This window comes from Leiobunum rupestre, chromosome 2 (genome assembly GCF_980474605.1).
Source record: "Leiobunum rupestre chromosome 2, qqLeiRupe1.1.hap1, whole genome shotgun sequence".
NCBI lineage: Eukaryota > Metazoa > Arthropoda > Arachnida > Opiliones > Sclerosomatidae > Leiobunum > Leiobunum rupestre.
In genome coordinates this window covers 57,080,104-57,100,952 of record NC_143385.1, presented here as the reverse complement: position 1 = coordinate 57,100,952, position 20,849 = coordinate 57,080,104, and the positions used below count along the sequence as shown (strand labels likewise).

Here is a 20,849-nt window from a genome sequence, read left to right as displayed (position 1 = left end):
TAAACCTAGTCTTGTTACAAATCCCATAGCACCAATAAGGGATTGATAGGAATAACCCCAAAATGGGTTTGTTAGTTCGATATTTAAGTTGTTTCGTGTTAGGGTTTCTAATCAGAATTAGAACTTGGTGTCACTGTTATTTCGGACCGAGGGTTTTTGATTGAAGACATGTTGGCTGAAAAGGGAGTGACTCTGAATATTTCCCCTTTTTATGGAAAAGGAAGAAACGCCACTATCAGCAGAAAATGAAGGGAATATTAGAGAGATGTTAGTTAACTTTATGGATGATCCACTTTTAGATAAAAGAGCTACAGAAAAATAATTTTATTTTTTAGTTCAAACATTTTTTTTATATATTCGACTCTTATTAATGTATCACAGTTGTTTGAAATTTAAATTGATCCACAGCTTCTTTCAAATACGTTCGACTTTTAGTTAAATAAATTCAAGTTAAAAGTATAACGTAAGAAGTTAATTACAGTTCGACTTTAAATTAATATTATTTTAAAATTATCTCACAACCAATGTTCGTCACCGATAATTAAAAATTAAAATTAAAGGAGCCAATCTTTGGCAGCATAGAACTTTTCCATATTGGTCATTAAAAAATTTTCTTTCTATAAATATGTCTTTTTAATAGTAATAGTAAATATAGGTTTTGGAAACTGTTAAAACACCCTTCTTAACTTTTAAGAAATCTTTTTTAATTTTTCAATAACTTCTAAAATTGTAAGGTTATTTTCTTTGGCTTTTGCTAGGGTTTTTATTTCTACCAATCCCCATTCCTTGTGGTAATTGTCATAAACCAGACGGTCTGGAGAAGCTCCTAAAAACGGTATTCCTAGATTCACCAACAATACAATCGATACACAGAAAAAAAGGTGTTTAGGTTTTTAACATCTAAACATGTTTGAAAGCTAAACATGAATAAGAGTTGGTGTTGTTTCCTTAAACAAATCTGTTTAAATAAAACGAGTTTCTCAAACAATCTTCCAAGATCTTTCCGGTAGTGTTCCAAACCGGAACAGCTGGTAAGAGGTCATGTTTAGAAATTAAACTCCGTGGTTTTTAAACATATTGCTAAAAACTGATGTTTAATAAGTGTATATTGTGTTACGGGTTTAATGTATATTCGCGTTGTCTATGTATTTATGTTTTCGATTTTTCTAAAAAAAATAATATTCGTTAATCACCGTTATATTAATAGTGTTAACTACAATATGGACCGGGTTCTTATAGCATCTCATAATTTTAAGTTATTGGTAATTAAGACTAATTTAATAACACTAATATATATAAACCAATAATTGAACATGAACTACTAAAAATTAATAATATAACACTACTTTTGATGTGATTTTAGGCCGTATTAACACAAATATAATTTAAATAAATATCGCTAAAATATAATCAGGCAGTTAAATGAATTCGACAGTATAGGCAGTAGGTTTAATTAATTCGTAGCCAATTAATATTAATGTTATTTTAGATCGTAATTAAACAACTCAAATATACGGCTACTCAAAGAGTGGCGTTTACGGCAAATTTACACATGTTTAAAACCACAACACCCGAACCTTTGAACATATTTAGAAACTAATCTTAAAAATCTTTAGACGTGTTTTCATTGTAAGCGCCAAAAGCATTTAATATGTTTAATCTCTAAACGTATTCTATCTAAATATGTTTTAACGATAAATATGAGAAGCAAATAACACGTTTAAAGGGAATATAACCCTTTTTTAAGGTTTTTTATAATTTTTATGTTAACAATTTAGGCGGGAAATCACTAACCATTGACTAACATAATAACAATAAGTATGACACTTTTTGAGGTGTAAATGCAAATTTACTGACGGAATCTTTTTTCGACACTAACACTCGCACTTCGACTTGAACGCGCAACCGACCTTAATAGTATGCTTGAAGTATATTTCGGCTTGGGCATGATTTAGGCACTAGGGGTCTCTGTGCTTAACTAAACCTGGACACCGCAATGAAATTTATTTGGTGGGTGCAAACTAGGCTTTCACACCAGTCACTCCAAGTCCGTGCTCCAACCATCGATAAATAACTAGGGGTTATTCTACAACCAATACATTAAATAAAGTAGACATTAAAGTATATTTTTATATAGTTTATTAACTTATTTCAACTATAGTTTAATAGACACTTCAATAAAACATCTTAAAGGAAATTACCAAGAAGTAATATTCCCAAGAGCCCAGCTTTTTGTCGATATAATAAGGCTTAACAAAAACACGGCGTTCTATTTACAGGTGAAAGGTTTCCATTATTTTAACAAGCACTATATAAACATGAACTTTCGAGTCCTGGCTCTCGGATATATTATTTCTTGGTAATTTAGGAAAGAGGTTTTATTTAAACGCCTATTAAAACATTAATTTATTTTAATTAAAACTGCGGTTTATATATAATGTAGTTGAGTGAAAATATATTTTTGTGTTATTTTATTAACAAAATACAAAATTTTGTGTATTTAGCTTAACACACTATTCGTAACTATTTGCTCGTGGGTGTGGCTTGTGTTCGTTGTCATGGTAAAGCGCAATGGTCGACCATAACTTTAAGACACCCATGGCTGTCAAGTTATTGGGTACGTTCAGCAGCGCTCATCGGACTCACCGATTAGTAATCGGTGACATCGGTTTCCTACTGTACGCTTTTTCGCGTTTCCGGTTTTGACGTAACGATAGTCATCGGTTACTAGGGTTCTGCTACCCATGCTGGTTTTGTCACCTGTCCGGGCTTGTGGACGCTGGCGTAGGGCATTTGATGATGGACCTCCGGTGGTGTGGTTTCAATCTTACCGGTACACCGGGCTATAAATCTGATGCATGTCCAGTCATCGGTTACTATGGGATCAATTCTAACGTTTGTAAATTCTGACACTCTATGGCTCTACGGAAGCGGGGGCAAAAACCAATACACACTAAACACTAAATAATAAACACTACAATTAAAATATTACAATTAAACTCTGAAATAAAGCAATTAACTCAAATAATATTAGCGAGGGTAATACGATCCAAAAATTATAATAATCCTAAAGATATTAATATACGAAACGGAATGAACTCCCAACCTCGAGGGGACCTGCTTTTAACACTTTTCTCGAACAATAGCGAGGGATTAAACCTTCTTTCTAAAAATTATTATCTACGTTTTCACCGCTATTTCGTATTTCGTCCCTGGGTACTCTACAAAGGGGAGGGGGGGTATGATAAATTTCTATTTATCAGTTTGTTGTCAAGCGAAAATGTCCAGGCACACTTTTGACCTATGACCTGGCCTTGGAAAACGTGCGCTTTTTGTTGGATTCGGGTTACCTGATAGTGGGCTAAAGGCCCGCTAACATGACAAAGGTTCCATGGGATCGATGTGAGTTGAGGGAATATTACTGGTTTAGTTCGGCAAAGTTTCTGAGAAAATTTGGGTGGGGTCGGTTCGGAGAGTTGCGTACCACCGTAATAAAATGAGGAAAAAGACACAATTATATCCATATGTCAAGGGCACTAATTTATAGTGGGGGTTCATTGAGTTCTATCAGATTTATAAACCATATTTAATTTTTATGTATGATTCAAAAGTTATTTAAGTTTTTAGTTTATCATTAAATTAAATTTATATTTAACACTGTGATTAGTTTCATTAAATTGAGGGGATTTTTTAACAATAGGTACTTTTGTTTTTTTGTGTTTTATTTTGGTTTGTTATTTGTCAAGGATTAGTAATGCAAAAAGTTTCAACCGCAAGTTATTATTTAAAAAGATATGACCAATGTAAAATTGCTACTTTCAAGCAATTTTTACAACGGAAAATACGACATATTTCGAGATTTCTGTACGTGTTGGATGAGGTAGGACTGATAACGAGGACGATTCTTTAAATTCCTAGATTTTAGTACTTTTTGGAGAAAGTAGGACTGATGCCGAGAAAGAAAAAGGCTGAAATGCAAAACAGTACTAATTTTTAAGGGTTGGGAATTTTTACTGTATTTCAACGCATTTAGCCTTTTTTTAACCATACTATGTCATATTATATGTCTTCAGTGTGATGTTGACCTATAACAACGTCGAATGTATTCTAACCCCATACTAAAAAAAGCTATGGGCCATCTATAACGCAACCTAAAGGACAGCACCAAGCCTGACGCATCAAGTATCGTCAACCCGATATTAATCCAACTAACCTAATAATATAAATAACCTAACCTAACCTATTTTCCTCGCCAAAACCCCTAAAATACGTTGAAATACGGCGAAAATACCAAAAATAAAAAAATAAGTTAGTAATAGTAGAGAATAACTAAATATGAACATGTAAATCCAAGATAGCCGCCAAGATGGCCGCCATAACACCCCCCCAAAACACCCCCAAAATATGTTCCAAAAACCAATTTTTAACCTTGTAAAAAATCATCAAACTTTTTTAATTTAAATCTCAAATTTCACCTTGAAGATGATCTTTGAACTCGACGCTCGAGCACTGTCCACCACCCCTAAGCCTCGGTCTATCACCCCAACAAGTTGGGACACGATCGGACGAGGTCGGCCCGAGATATCAGCGGTAATATATGACCCCCCGATTACGTCAACTTATTTACTTTTGGTGTCACTTTTTTCGTTTTTTCGTTTTTTCGCCATTTAAAATGCTAATTAGTTATTTGCGAGATGGGGAAACGAATTCGCGACCTTCGTTTTATAGCCTTGACAAGTTTGTCTGTCACGTGCTATCGAAATAAAATACATATTTTAAAACACAACAAATTACAATAGGCCTGATTGGTCAATATCCGCAAAATAACTTATGTTTTACCCCTGTTGAAATGAAACTTTATTTACTTTTGGAGATAAATAAATAATACAATCAATACATATTTTAAAAACACAACAAATTACAATATCCGCCCGAGATATAGTCAATTTTGTTTATAATAAATAAAATAAAATGTATTTACTTTTGGAGATACATTGTTTTTAACATTTGCAAAACAAAGGTATAATTTTATCAGGGAAATTGGTTTTCAATAGTACACTAATACATTCTAAAATAATATAATCAAATAAAAAATCCGAAAAACAATTATTTTAAAATAATAAATTAATTACATAAACAATCAACAAACATTTTAAAAACATTACAATGAACTTAATCGGGCGATATCCGCCAGAGATATAGTCACTAATGTATTATGAAAAAATTCAATTTATTTACTTTTTAAGCAATTCAAAAGTATAATGTTATCCACCTACAATAAAACGTATTACTTTACCAATATAAATATAATTCTTACATTTTTGAAGATACAATGTTGTTTTTATTGATACTTTTGCTAGTGTTCGCAAATGTTTATTCATTATCCACAAATTTTCCGATTTATTTTAAAAAAAGATGGGAAAAGAATATCATTTTAACTTAACTATGTTTTTTACGCAACCATGCATTTATTTGAATAAAAGTGGTATTTATTTAAGTAATTTGATACCCACCCCTTAATTATCGTCACGTGTAAACGTTATCGACTACAATTACAGCCTTGTAAAACTAGTTTGGATTTTTCAACCATTGACTGTCACACTTTCAAACGCAAAAATCTTTATAAAAACCTACATTGTAACACATCTCCGCGGTAAAACGGTAAAATTATAAACCCAGATCACGTTACGCCAGGAGACATTCAACAGAGCCAGTGAGAAGAAAAAACTGGTTTTTACAAACAACCGCTAGATAATTAATAAATCCTCTAATTTGAAAAAAATTGTAAATAAAAATGAATGGTTTTAAAAACAAAGCTTATTGACAATTTACTTTTTGAAGATACAATCGTTTATAATACTTAACAACTATTGATAATAATAGTAATAATAATAATAATACTTCTTTCGCAAAAGACTAAATGTATTGGCTACCAGGATATTTCAATAAATTAAATTTAATTATTAAAAAACGTAAAAATAAATAAAAAAGTATCATTTTTGTATTTTTATATTGTCAGCGTAGTTTCTATAAATCAATTATCTGTAAGAGCTTTTATTATAAATTAAGATAAAAAATATAAGAATCATTATGAAAAAATAGCAAGATTTGGAATGTCTCACTAGAATTAAGTGAATTTTCTCAAAAATACTTTTATCTTATATTAATAAATAATAAGTGTAACCTGGTACACTATCGAATGTTAATTATAAAACAATTTAATTTTATCGTATATGTTTTTATATAGAGGGAATTATTTACGTGTTTAAACAGGCAACGTAATTTGTTGAACTTGTGTGCTTTTTCGAACGTACGGGCGCAACGGTCTTAGATTTTGTTATTCTAATAAAAAGATAAAACTAAACATTAATTAACACTAATTATATTCTGTTTTCAATCCAAGGTATCAGATTATGAACAATTTAGCTTAAATTATTATTTACTAATTATACGACATGTTCTACAAACTGTATCATATAACCGTTTTATTTATGGATTTCAGTTTAAACAGCAGACCAGTTATCGTATTCCCAATCACAAAGACATTTCAACTGTTAAGTACACGTTTTTTAATTTTACATTAACTGTGGAATTCAAAATAGAAATATTAATTGCAGAAACATGATCCTAAAAAGGGAAGATATTTAAGTCGATTATTTTTTTAATTTTAAACCGTTATTAACGTTTCATTATTAATTCTGTTAAATTCACAATGCGCTTCTGATTTCATCTGTCTGTTATTAAAATTTAAATATTCGGTTTTTATGTTTGCAGAGCGAATTTTACATTTGCAACTAATGTTAAATATGTTAGGAATTCTATTTATAAAAATATTTTAAAAATTAATTTAAATTTTATTTTTAATATTTGTTAAAAAAAAACTCAAAACAACCATTTACTTTCATTGAAGATATTCAATAATAATTATAATTAATATTAACCAAAACGAACTTTGCAGATAAAAAAAGGATGTTTATATATGTTGGTAAACAAGACAGAACAAACAAATATACTAAATTAATATTGAGTTAATTAAAAAATAAAATTAAACCAAAAACAAAAATAAGAATAATAATTTAATAGAAAAAATAATCAAAAGATTCATTAAAAATAAGTTTGAGCTCTATTAAAAGAAAAATTAATTAGTTTATAGCAATTTAAATAACAATGTTATAAATTCCTCTATCCGTAAATAATATTTGTATCTGTTGTCAAGTAGTTGAGATTTAAATAAAAAAAAATAAGTTTGATATTTTGAAACAAATGTTAGGTTGATGTTCTAAATAAAATAGCCTTTGTTGAATATTTCAATTTGAATTGATTATGATTTTGTTGTTTTTGATGTATAAAAAATCATTGAACAATCACTTATAAACCCAATATCATTTTTCTTTATATATGTGCACGGTAACTTTCCACCAACTATTTTAATTTCTATTACAAACATTGAAGATTTAAACAACATTAGCAATTGGTGGGTCAAGGTTTTAACATAAATAAATAAATAAATAATAATCAGCTAGGCTAATACCCAAGGCACCACCCTAGGCCTAAGTCATCGAGCGACTTTTAAAGCCTTTAATTCAGGTGGCCGGGTTACAATGCGTAGGAGGGTGGTGGTCAGCCCTTCACGCAAGCCAACAGCTCCCTACACTAACTATTACCGTTAATCTCAACATTACAACCATTTTTCATTCCGAATACAAGATCTTTACGACGTTCTAATTCTATAATAAAGAAAATCTACAATTAACGTGGAAATTGTAGATATCCTTTCCAGTACCAAGATCCACATTTGGAAAAATTATAATTTTATTTAAAAATCTATTTTTTTTGGACAAATATTTCCGTCATAGTCCTACAAAACTGTTAAATGTACACATAAGACAAGAAAATTTACACTTATACGAAATGTTTATTATATTTTCTACAAAAGCATGTTTGGATGTATTATGCAATAACCGTATGATTAAATCTTATAAGAATTATCGCGATGTTTAGTGTTATTTAAAACTTTGAATGCTTGAATTAGTAAAATATTTCAAACCAGGCAAAAATAAGTTCCACTTAACCGAGAGAAGAGTATATGAATCGCAAAACACATTCTAGCCGGGGGCCACACTATTAATGGATAGGTAATTAACTTCTAGTCGTTTTACCTGTGGGTAAAAGTGATGAAAATGGAGTCAATCGAACCTGTAGTAAAACTGGGGTGTTATCATGTTGCCGAGCTTGTTCACCTTGGTATTAGTTATTATTTTTACGGTCTGTTATTGATCGTTCACAATTCACTTCTCTGTGATTCAATAGGATTTATTGACCATCGCCTTGATTAATGTGTATTGTATGTTACAATTATTACAATCAGTTTAATTAATTCTGATAGTTGGATTTACCACATACTATACAAATAATCCTTTAAAGTTGATCATAGCAAATTTAACATATTAATAATGGTGTCCTAGGTAAAATATTTACATGCCAAAAGAACATTATTAGATAAATAGACCAAGCTTAAAGACCATTTTCAATATAATAATATATCAAATGGGCTTTGAATTTTAAAATGTAAAATATATTATAACAGATTTGACATACTATGAATTACATTATTTTTGCGGTATTTATGAAGATTATAGTAGAATATCGCATTAGGAAACATTTCCATAATGTTAGTTTTAATGTAGTATGCAATTGTCAATTTAAAAGTAACAGTCCATCAGTTTGATATTTAAGAACATGTTGCAAATTATGTGATTATTAAATTTTAGAGTCATTCCAGGTGAGATAATATTAAATTATTTTAGAATAAAGTCTTTATCTTTCAAGATTTACTGGTTCTATTAAATAACATGGAACAATGACAACATTTTTATCATCAGAGTAAATCGATCCTATTTCTTTTGAAAGAAATTGTGCACCGTTTTGCAAAATAGCGCAAATTAATGTATCTTTTGTTGCGATAAATTCTATATTATTAGTAATTTGAAGAAAAAACCCATGGGCAATTTCATATAAAATGGGTAAATTTGAATACATGTCGGCTAAATCAAATTAAATTGGGTAAGTTCTTATATTATTGGATTAACTGAAATTATTATGATTGACTTGATAATAAATTGATAACTTTTGAATACATTTTGGTAAATTCTTGTATCTTGGGTTAATTGAAATAAATAAATTTAGTAGAAACAACATTGTCTACATTTATATAAATTTTAAGAAATTCAAATGTTATTTTTTATTTGAATAATTTTTGGTAAATTCCAATGATATTGCGTAATTAATATCCTTTTGTTTAGTTTTTTAATTTTGACTAAGTTCAATTTACAAAGTGTAAGTTCATTTACCATTGGGTGGTGCCTCAGGTATTAACTTAGGTGATTATTATTATTAATGGGAATAATATCGATACATTTATTATCTAATTAAAATAAATATTGGGTAAATTTATGTAATGTTTTTGTAAATAGATGAGTGCTTGCAACGAACAAATAGACCGAATTATTGAAGAATAACTACGGATTTTATCGGAACATGAGGTATTTGGTGGCAGGTGTTTTGAAAACAAATGGCATAATTAAGAACTAGCTCAAAAACAGGTAGCTGATTTAAACAGCCCTATAATATTACAAATCTTTGTAAAACTTTAGTTTTGGGAAATACCGCTAGTAGACGCCAGTCACATTTAACCATCATGTGATACGAGTGACTACAGCAACTTTTTCTTGATTTTTATAATCATCCAGCATTTATCAACGAATCTTTTCCGATGACTGACAGTCAGTAAAATACGTAAAAAATGCATTTTGAAAGTAAAAGGATAAAGAGTTTCAACTCAAATTTTAAGGCAACCCTTTTTAAATGTAAACGAGTTGGCAGTTGTAGAAAGGGTGATCATCCTTTACTAATTCATATACAGCGGTATCCGAATTGCAAATTTGTTCAGGTTGAATCTACAGAAAATGTTCCCGTGCTACGCATAACGAACAATCCTTGGAATTTAAGCCCAATGCGATCTGAATTGGTACGAATACAATCGTTTAAAAATTTCCCGATCGATCACATAGACGTAAGAGATTTGGTACAAGCCGGTTTTTACTACACAGATTTCAAAGATTGTGTGAAATGTTTCTCCTGCGATGGAAAGCTGCTATGCTGGAAAAAGAACGATATTCCTTTCGAAGAACATGCAAAATATTACCCGAGATGTAAATTTGTTTTAAAGCAGAACTGTGGTAATATACCGTGCGAGTATCGTTCAAATCAAAAACCCTATTCTAGCTTAAACGATAAGGTTTTGGTCTATTGTTTAATTAATAATTTAATTAACAGTCTAGATCGAAAGAAATCTAAACCATTTTGTAGCATTTTATAATTAATTTTTTACCAAAATATCGGTCGATCGAGTACTATAAAAAATATTATTTAGTTAAGATTTAAATTAAAACAAAAGATAAAATAAATAATAAATTGTTTGTAATTTAGACTAAAAATATTACGTTGAATAATAAAAAAGGTAGTATGAGTTTGAAAGACTTTTATTTTTGAACATGTTTTCAATACTTATAATTGTGTCTAAAAGAAAAGTTAACTACCGAAAAACTCCGAAAATGAAACAGTAAAAATGTTTCAAAGTTAAAAAACCAATGTTACAAACTTTAAAAAAAATGTGTGTGGAATATATAAACCTTACGAACCACCATACAAGTTACAAGCAATTGTTTTGATAGGTCACAAAACGTCAAACATCAAAGAAATTGGTAAATTATATAAACGGCAAAACTGACAATCAAATATACAATTATACAAATAATTTCAATCCTTATGTGCAAAGATTTATTGAAAAGTTACTCCATCGGATGATATTACTGAAAGCACCCGAATGCAATTTCTACAGGGTTAACATCCAAGGAAAAATTGAACGAATTTTTTACACAACGCTATCAACATAATGAAAAATTTTAATTATTTAGAAGTTTGTAAACTTTTGAAATTACTTTGAATAAATTTTTTTTAAACCTTATCAAGCTGGCTTATTTCATATTTACTAAACATTTTGGCTGAGGCAAGGAGGTTTGTACTTTTTTACAGACAAAAATACATTTAAAAAATCGAGATTGTTAATTTTGTGCGACATTATCATTCGTCTAACTTGTTTTCCTCGAGAACGGTGTAAATGACTAAAAACTATGCAAAATTGGTGGTTTGAAATGTTTTTCGTGACAGTGTGCTCAATTCGTGTAAAACTGTTTTATAAAACTTGAAACAATTGCGAAAATATAAAATTTGTTAAGTAGTAAATTTATGAAATTTTGTTTTAATAAATATTTATTTAAATGTGATGACAGAGAATACATTATTTATTTACAAACTGAAAACACTTTTTAAATATTGTACGTCATTTAAACAATGATCCATTAATTCCCTTACGTCAAATGGGCAATAACCTATAAATTGATCCAAAAAATCTTCTTCCGCTTGATAATCCTGTGAAATACGAAAGGCGGCGTAGATTTCTACGAAATCACAGAGTGCTTCTTGCTTTTCCAGTGGTTTATAAAACTCTTGAAATTTCGAAAAAATATCAACCAATACAGAAAACATTTGGTTTACAGCAAACATGCTATTTCTTAACAGATTTAACTGTTCATCTATACGCAGTTTAAATTCGTCTAAAGCTATCACTTGCACTCTACTAAGTGAAAAACTGGTTGAATAGTTCATTTCGTATTCAAGATACTTTTGCGTAAAAGGTAATAATGACCACATAAATTTTCCACCATCGGAAGACACTTCAAAACTGTGATGGAAAGTACAATCGGAATAAGGATCAACGATCGGAATTGGCAGGTTAACTTTTTTTATTGATGTAGAGCTTAGATTTTCAATAATTGAAGACCATGATTTTGTGAGGGCGTCCCATGTTTGCAAGGAAATGATAGTGCTTTGGTTCCCATTGGAAATGTAAATTCCGGGCTATTTCCGAAAAATTGATACTGTTACAACTTGTCGACTGTCCGACCTAAATTTTAAAGATACTACAACAACAAAAAACAATTTTAAAACAATATAAGTTATTTTAAAAATACAAGTTTTAACGTACCCTTTTTAAAAACCATTGTGTATTTAATGAATTCTTCAAGAGAAATAGTACCAAAAATCCACTTTTTTGTGATCAAAATACACAATTTTTGCCGAGTTAATTAGAAATTCCACGTAACGGCTATAAAACACAGTAAATTTAGTTCTAGCTAGATCGAATAAAACGTGCAGGAATGGTTTAATAGAGCGCGGCGCGTTTCTCACCGTTCTTCCTTATCGTAAGGCTTTTTCTCCCGGTATACCCTGGAGTTGGTGCGCGTAGGGTTTTCCCTCACGCTAAGATAGCCCGCCGGGTAAGACAGTTGGGGAAACTCCGCCTTGATTAGGCTTGTTTTATCTGATTGTTTAGTATGTAATAGTATTATGTAAATTTATAACGCTACCAAGTAAAAACGGTTTTAAATTTGCGGTAGATGGCCAAGTCAAACAGCGATTTATAATCCTCCTGTATTCATCCATACAACATATTATAAATATAACTATTAAAATATAACTTAACATTTTTAAAGACAATACAAAAGTAAATTAATTAAAATTTAAAAAATGCAGCCGATACATTTAAGCGATCATACAAAATAGTAAGAAATCAATTACACGAAACATCGTTAATTTGTTTGATTTATAATACATTTTAAGACTCGCTTTTACTGTCTGCTACGTTTTACAGTCTGTGAGGTTAATATGTTAATTTTTGGGTTTTAGTTCTTTAACAATTAATGTAGTTTACATCTAAAAAGACTAACTTATACCGCCAATGTGTTGCTTATTTGAATAAAATTGATAATTGAACTTTTTTTACAAAACTTTATTTTTAACATAAAACTCAAAAATGAATAATACAATGTTATAAAATAATTTTCAACTCTGAACCTGAAATTAAATATGTTTGTAAAAAATTGTTATAATTTGTTTTTAAATTATCTTACATCCTTCTAGCTATCACACTCTAAAATAAAAACTCTGATTTAAAATTTAAAACTTTAAATATTTTACAACATTTTTTGTTGACACAAAGGAACTATCGTTAATAACATTTAACACGCTATCAATAAAAACCACTAAATCGTCTATCGCCTTTAAGAACCCAGTTTTTGGGGCTCCTTCCAAAAGCATTTCGTGAGAATTATGCTTCAAGTCTTCGATTTAGATTTTTCAATTCTTTAGTTAAATGTTTAATCAGTTCATAGTCCTTAAACGGTTCCTTATTTTCTTTATAAGTCATTATTCGTCAAAAAAAATCAAAGCGAAACTAGTTTGTATAGAATGCGATGTGGTTTGTTTTTCTAACAGACCACGTAATATAAACTACATTAACAACCCGATTTTAAACAGGTTACACAAAAATATTTTATCGTTACACCTTGAAATAAAAATTATAAATAAAAATTTTTTTAAACTTTTTTTGTGATATTATTTTACATTTCCAATTTGGCAAGAATAAATGGACACAAATGAATTTGATTACCGCGAACTATTAATGGCACATCACAATCTTTCCGTCTTTCAACAATTAAACCGTAGAAAGGGCGAAAAAAGCCCCAGGTGGATAATTCATCTTAACTCAATAATCTTTTTTCTTCCGAAATCCTTTGCAAATATTCGTTAGATAGGTTCCTTTCGTATGAAAGGTAACAAACTTTCAAGGAGTATTCTCTCTGCTATATATTCCGCTTGAAGTTTTCGTTTCTGTTTTTTCAATTCTATAATTGTATGCTGTAGTGACAACAATTCATTCTCCTTACACAATTCTTTATTTTGTTCAGCACTAATTTTTTTCGACTGTCGTCAACAGATTTTATTCTGTTATGTGTCAAAAGTAATGAAATAGGCAAAATCCAGAAACTGGGTACGCAGTGATTACCCTTTGCCCCGAAAATGCGTTCGCAGGCCTAACAGACAGACCCACCCACAGACAGACCGACAGACACGGTGGTTGTATAACCCCTCCTAGGGTACAAAGTCCCCTCGGAGAGGTAATAAATGAATAAATTGGAAAATTAGTGTATAATTGGCAGTAGTGAGTTGCAAACTTCAAATCATATATTATTGTCTTTAATTACCATATTTAATACCAATTACAATGTAGAGTAGGTGACAGATTTGTGCTTAGAGAAAGTATAGCCAAGCCCGTGCATTAGTATCATAAGTAAAATAATAGCGAAAAGTATGACCTTTCCTATTCGCCGATATAATTCATCAGAAATCATCCAAAGCCTTTGGAAAATTTAAAAACTTTTAAAACTAAAGATAAATGTTAATTTTGATGTATCATGATGAATTGTTGATTTTAATATTTACTTAATATGAGGCTTCATGGTACTATTGCCAATAAAAGGATTATAAAATTACGTTCTTCTTAATTTCCGATTAAGCGGTGTTTCTGATAAACGTGAATCATTTAGTGTCATACTTATTGCAATTTTATTACTTATAGTCGAAGTTAGCAATCATAACTACAATTACAAAATTTAATGCCATTTTGAAGGTTTTTATAACTTTTTCTAATAGGAACGCATCTAGCCTTACCCTGGGGACACGGGCCTTTCTGTTTTTTGAATTCATAATCGGTTAAAGAGTTCTGGCACTGATCATCATTGGCGCATGCGCAAACGCAGTATGACAAAACTTTCACAACTGGCACTGTTTTGCCATGAGCATAGCAGAAAGATTTGGCGCCTTTGGCGCATCTTTCGCTCCAGTCCGAGCATATCTTTTGCGGATCGTTGTCGATCGGATCACATTCTGAAAATGCACGGAATAAATTAAATTTTCGCTTGCATAGGTAATTTTAATAAACTTTATTCAAATTCAATACACCATCTGCTGACATGAACTACGACTTGTTCCGACGTAGCTAGCTCCGTTTAGCCCAGCTTTAATGATAAATAAACTCCTACTCTCTTTCAAAGAACGAAGACTTTTGATAACTGGAGCTAATATGCTAGATTGCGAACCCCCTTTAACATTGTCACGCAGATGGAAGTTTATTTTAAGAAATTAGGTCTAGTCCAAAAGTTGGGTGTGATTATCTTTCATCAAATACAAAAACCTTTTTATGCGGCTTTGAGACGCTTCTATGGTCAAGCGGCACCATATTACCCTACAGTCTTGCAGATTTTATTATTACCAAAAGTATATCACATTTTGATTCTTATAGGTGATTGTACTGTAATTCAAAAGGTAGAAGCATTTTAACCAAAGCAGAATGCGCTATCTATCATAAATTCATTATTATTAGACTAAAGTAGTAATAATAACGGTTACAAACAATCAGAATCACAATTTTTTTTTAAATATATCACTAAGGTGATAATTATCCATTATAGTGTTATAGAAGTGAAATGTGTTATTTACAAAATATTAGACTGATTTTATGACGGATAAGGCATAAATTAATTGCCCGCTCCAAGTCCATAGAGGACACATCAGTACCAACGTTTCTTTAACGTGCTCAGCATTAGTACACTATCCCTGGACTGGCGAACAGTTTCCCTCTTGTCTATTGCATTTCAACGATCACTTAGCGTGATGCTGCCAAGGTGCTTCGATCGAATATGATTGGCTGTAAAGGGAGGAAGTAAGAATACACGCAACTATACTTACGGACATTGTGTAATCGCAGAGATGGTGATCTGTCCACGACAGCCATAATTAAGAGCAGGCAAAAGAGACTGCTCAAGAAACTGATGGTCATTTCGTTCAATATAACGGGAATTCCGATTTACTACAAATGAGAGTTATAGTGCGCTATAATTAAATCACTGACTTATAAGACGAACTGTTTGTGATAGTCATAGGTAGAGTGAAAAATTTCAATGAAATTTATATCCTCGATCTCTTATATTCGAGGCAGAAGTTGGTAAGACGCGATGGGAACCTACGACTGTGTGAAGAAACAATTAATTGGGTAGCTCAGTCAGTGCTCGTTGTAACTTTTGAACCAGTTAGAGTCGCTTCAGACAAGGCAGTTCAAAATAAAGGATACGTATATTTGACGTTAATTTTTGTTTGAAACTAAAACCAAATTTTCCAACAATCCAAAAATTAACTAACAATTAAATTTTATTTTGTCCATTTCTTCCACCTTTGAAGCTCCGGGAAAAAATTGATTACTTACTTAAAAGGATCAAACGTGGCTAGTACTTTCTCGCTAAGTACGTCGCTTCGTTTGAAGGCTTTGTTTTGTCACATTATATCAAGCCAAGGCTTAAACTTGGTTTTGAATAATGTGACAAAACAAAGCCTTTAAACGAAGCGACGTACTTAGCCAATAGAATACCTGAAATAATTAAAAGTGCCAAAGTTGTAAGCAATGAAGTTTAATAAATTGAACACGTGAAGTTAATGCCAGCTGTAACTCATTTGATGTCAGCGATTTTTGGTGTCAAGGCTACTTTGCTCATTTTTAGGTGGTAGAGAGAAACTCTTTAACGCTAAAAAGAACGAACAATTCGCGATAAATTTAAAAAATAGAATACAGAACGCTTATGAGCGGAACAACAATAAATAATAAAATTGGACGACAGCTAAAGGTGTAACTTATAAACAAAGGCTTCCAAATTTCCTATATAAAATATCACAATTTTCAAGGCTGCGACCACCAGTCCACCACTATTATATTAGGGAAATTAAAATAATAGATTTTAAAACATTGACATCTTTATCGAAAAGTATAAGATAAAATTAGTAATTTTCCAGGGTATGAGTTTATAATAGAAGTCGTTAATTTAGACATTTCATATTAATTGAAGAAACTTTCCTTGTTTGGTCAATTTTATTAAATTGTGTTTTGGATCAATACTGCAAAGATATTTATATTATGAAATATCATGTTTTTTCATGATATCAATAGCTAGTGAAAAAAGTAAATTTTTGTAGAAATAAACTTTTTCCTACCCCCTAACAAGGTATAATACATTTTCAAAAAGGTGGCTTTTTTTAATTTATCTGCATTTTTTCCTGATAAAATATTTCCTATTGAAAATATAAACTATGAAAAATGTCGTGTGGTGGCAAATTCACTTTCCCAAAATATTTGTAGACATATCGCTTTAAAAGGCTGCAATCACACTTTTCCAAAAAGTTACTCGACTTTCTTGCCTTCATTTTGTATTTACGAGCGCGCTAACGAGTAGCGGTGAAATTGAAATTATCTTAAAAACGTGCCATTCCTAATAAAGATCTGCATTGTGAAGTAAGAGCGGCTTTTAATATCATTTAATTTTTATTTATTTTTATTTAAATATTGAAAAAGCGCATACACACGGTTTCACTAAACTAGGAAACACCTATTCCCTCTAAAAATTACGATATAAGCGTAAGGTTACAGATAGCTAGTCCAACATTTTCAAATATTAATAACACCAAAGAACTGCGCTAAATAAGTAGTGTTTTATTTATTTTTGTAATAAACAAAAAGTAGGCTTCAATTCAAAAATAATACCAGCGGTATTTAAAATGATCCATGTGCCTTTCTTGCTAATGTAAAAGCTATAAATCATTTTTAAGGAAACATTCCGAATGGAAAATTACCAGTGTTGGGTAGAATTGTATATAGTGGTTAGAATATATTTAAAATAGTATTTTAAATACTTTTTGGAAAAAGTATTTAGTATTTTATTTGAAATACTATTTGGTAGTATATTTTGCAAAAAACAGAAATTTACGAAACAATAATCATATTACAATCCAGCCTATGATGGCATACAAAATACGTATACTCCGTTTAACTCGAGAATGTGTGCCTAATTTGATCTGACAGAACGGCAAATGAGTCCTAGCGCCTTTGTGTTTCTATCCCTTGCTTTTAAAAGATACCGTTTATTGTGTGTCATTTCAGCAGCAGTTTTAATCTACTAAGTTAAAATAGATACATCTCCCGCTGAGTCAGAGATGGATAATTTTTCAATAATTTTAAATGGATCTTTTTAAAGCAGTTAGCTTTAATAAAATAATGATTAACGTTAAAATCAAATGTACGCGCAATATCATGATCTATAGATCTAGAAGAGCTCTGTTCTTCAGAAGTGGGGTGGCGGAGTGGTTAGCACTTTCGCCTCGCAGCAAGAGGAGCCGGGTTCGATCCCAGCTTGTGGCACTGGGTGAAAACTCGGAACAACTCCTTCTGCTATGAGTTTGCAAGTTCTCTCCCCACTGGTTTAAGGGGTTTTCCCCGCGTTCTTCGGTTTCCATTTCCATAAAATCTTGTCGAGGTTAACGGTAGCGAGCTGTTGGCTCGATCTCGTGCCATGCAGGGTTTGCCACCACCCTCCTACGCATTGAAACCCGGCCACCTGAATTAATCGCTTCAAAAGTCGCTTGATGACTTAGGCCTAAGGTGCTGCCTTGGGTATTAGCCTAGCTGATTATTATTATTATTATTATTATTATTTACAAGAGGTAGTTTATTTTCACGGGTAAAAATGGTGTTTCTGAAATATGGGTGTGTCCTATTCCCCATTTCGAGCAATTTTTGTTACTTATAGCAAATGTTTCTTATAGCAAATGTTTCTAAATAGATAATTTTGTTTTCCAAAAAAGTGTTTCGTATTTTATTTTAAATAATTTTTTTTCAGCAAGTTTATTTTATTTTATAAACCGAGAATGTAGTATTGTACCCAATACTACAAATTACTGTTGGCAAAATACATCCGAAACTTTCATTTTGAAATTATAACATAATTTAATTTCCAACGGTGTGTTATTTCTAAGACTCGCATATATTTGGCATACACTTTTTTTTCTGGAAATGGTATTCTAGACAACCAGCAAATAAATTCCCAACTTTCTTCCAATTGGTTTAAGTCGACAAGTTCACAAGTTTTGGGATGAGATGCGATTTGAGATTAGCTTTTCCCACAGCGAAAGGTTATCCTATATTTTGACTGATAACCAACAGATAAATGCTTTAGTTATTTATTAATAAGACAACACAATATGATTGCAAAAGCTAGTAGCATTAAGAAAGAGAAAGCTAACGGGGTTTGAAATATATGTCAAACTATTAGTCATCATAATTTACAGATATTCTTTTAAGCCATCACTTTCAGTTTCAGATAAGATGAAGTGGATTGGTACAGTCTGTTAGAAACGTTTTTGATCATGGAACATTTTTTTCAATTTTCCGTTTTATTTCTTCAATGAAATGACGCGAGCAAAACTCGATTTTACTCCTGGTTAATTCATTTATTTTAACGTCAAAATAAACAAGATTTGAAAATGCACGTGCTCAAAATTGTTCGAAAATAGGCAAGAACCCTTTTCAATGCGACGAACATTTGAAAGATCGACTTTGATTTCTATTTTTAAAGCGCAATGCGTTTCTTTGTTAATCAATTCGTTCCAAAGTGATCGAGCTTCGAAAAATCGATTCAGTAAGGGGTCGTCCACAATGATTAATTTTCCAAATTTTTAATTGAAACTGCGTAAAATATAGCTTATTTCATTTGGGCTTAAGAAAGAATGGTAAATAATAAATAGTTAGAGGCTATTGCTCACCGTTCGGTACACCAAGAGACTATAAATTCAATTATTGGTGAACTTAAAGCAAGTTTCGGCTCGAGTGAAGTTGCGTTTTCGTTCAACAGATGACACTAATGGTTACATTAAACAAGTTCTTTAAGGCACCGAAATAGCCTGGGGGCGTGAATCAAAAAGTCGAATTTGGATGAAGTTCTCATCTATAAATATTCGTTGAGAAATGTCACATGTTGGAATCGGTCAAATTTTGAGCATCATGAGTACGCGACGAATAAAATATATCTTTGAAACAAAACGCACTTTACTCGTTCTAAATTGGCTTAACTTGCTTTTAAGAAATAACTGTCCTTTCTTATCATATATTTTAAAACTATCAATTTGAAAAACTTTAAAAATGCGTTTGAATTTCGCTACAAATAAGCCGGTCAAACCATAAATTAACGTTTAGCAAAATTTTTAAATTTCGGCATGCACCCTAATTTTTTAAACAAAAGTAAATATGTAGAAATTTCCACAAGTTTGCGAAGACCAAATCTGCAAAAAAAACGTATCCTATTCTTGTTCAATATATTTAGGTGGTTTTAATTTGGTAATCTGAATTAAGTGTATGTTAATATTAACCAAAATAACAAAATTTCGACTCAAAACCATTGCTCTTACGAAAACCCTTGAGAAATATCGCATATATTAGTACTAGTTAAAATGAGAGAATAAGGACCTGGAGTATCAGTTCCCAAAGGGTATCGTGGAGTGGAATTGTTTTTACTGTATGAGAGAATGAAGACCGGGGAAATCAGCTCCCAAACTATGTCGTGGGGTTTCATTTTCTATTCTGTATGAGAGAATGAGGACCGGCGGCACCAGTTCCCAAAAGGTATAGTGGAGTTTCACTATTTATATTGTATGGGAGAATGAGGGCCGGGGATTTAAGTTTTTTTACTTAAATTTACTTTAAATATTAAATAGGCTTTTTTTTTAAATTGCAAACGTTTAATAGTGCAAAATGTAATTATGCTAAAGCTATTTTTTACACAATATTTTTAGTTTCTCCGTTCGGAGTATGGACATATCTCCTATAGAAAGCAATGTTATATCCTCATAACGTTCATCCGCTTGATATTTGAAAGCAGCTCCTTTCAGGCAGATCCATGTTTTAGATCTTGAGATCGAAGTTCTCTCTTGTTGAGATTGTAGCCGTAGTCGTCGTTCGGAAGACGTTTCTCGCGATCTCGAAGTCACCGCTCTCACCCGCAGTTCATCAAGGC

The 20,849-nt window shown here is 31.2% G+C and overlaps 1 protein-coding gene across 1 annotated transcript; it reads right to left on the bottom strand.

The window, feature by feature from the left end:
* Positions 1-14,135: 14,135 nt before the first annotated feature.
* LOC149958513 (uncharacterized) lies at positions 14,136-16,325 on the bottom strand. Its single transcript, XM_090164967.1, has 3 exons — positions 16,223-16,325; positions 15,709-15,829; positions 14,136-14,847 (listed from the first exon to the last, which is right to left on the bottom strand). The coding sequence occupies exons 2-3, from the start codon at positions 15,797-15,799 to the stop codon at positions 14,546-14,548; spliced, it is 393 nt and encodes a 130-aa protein (XP_090021093.1). The 5' UTR covers positions 15,800-15,829; positions 16,223-16,325; the 3' UTR covers positions 14,136-14,545.
* Between the last annotated feature and the right edge of the window lie 4,524 nt (positions 16,326-20,849).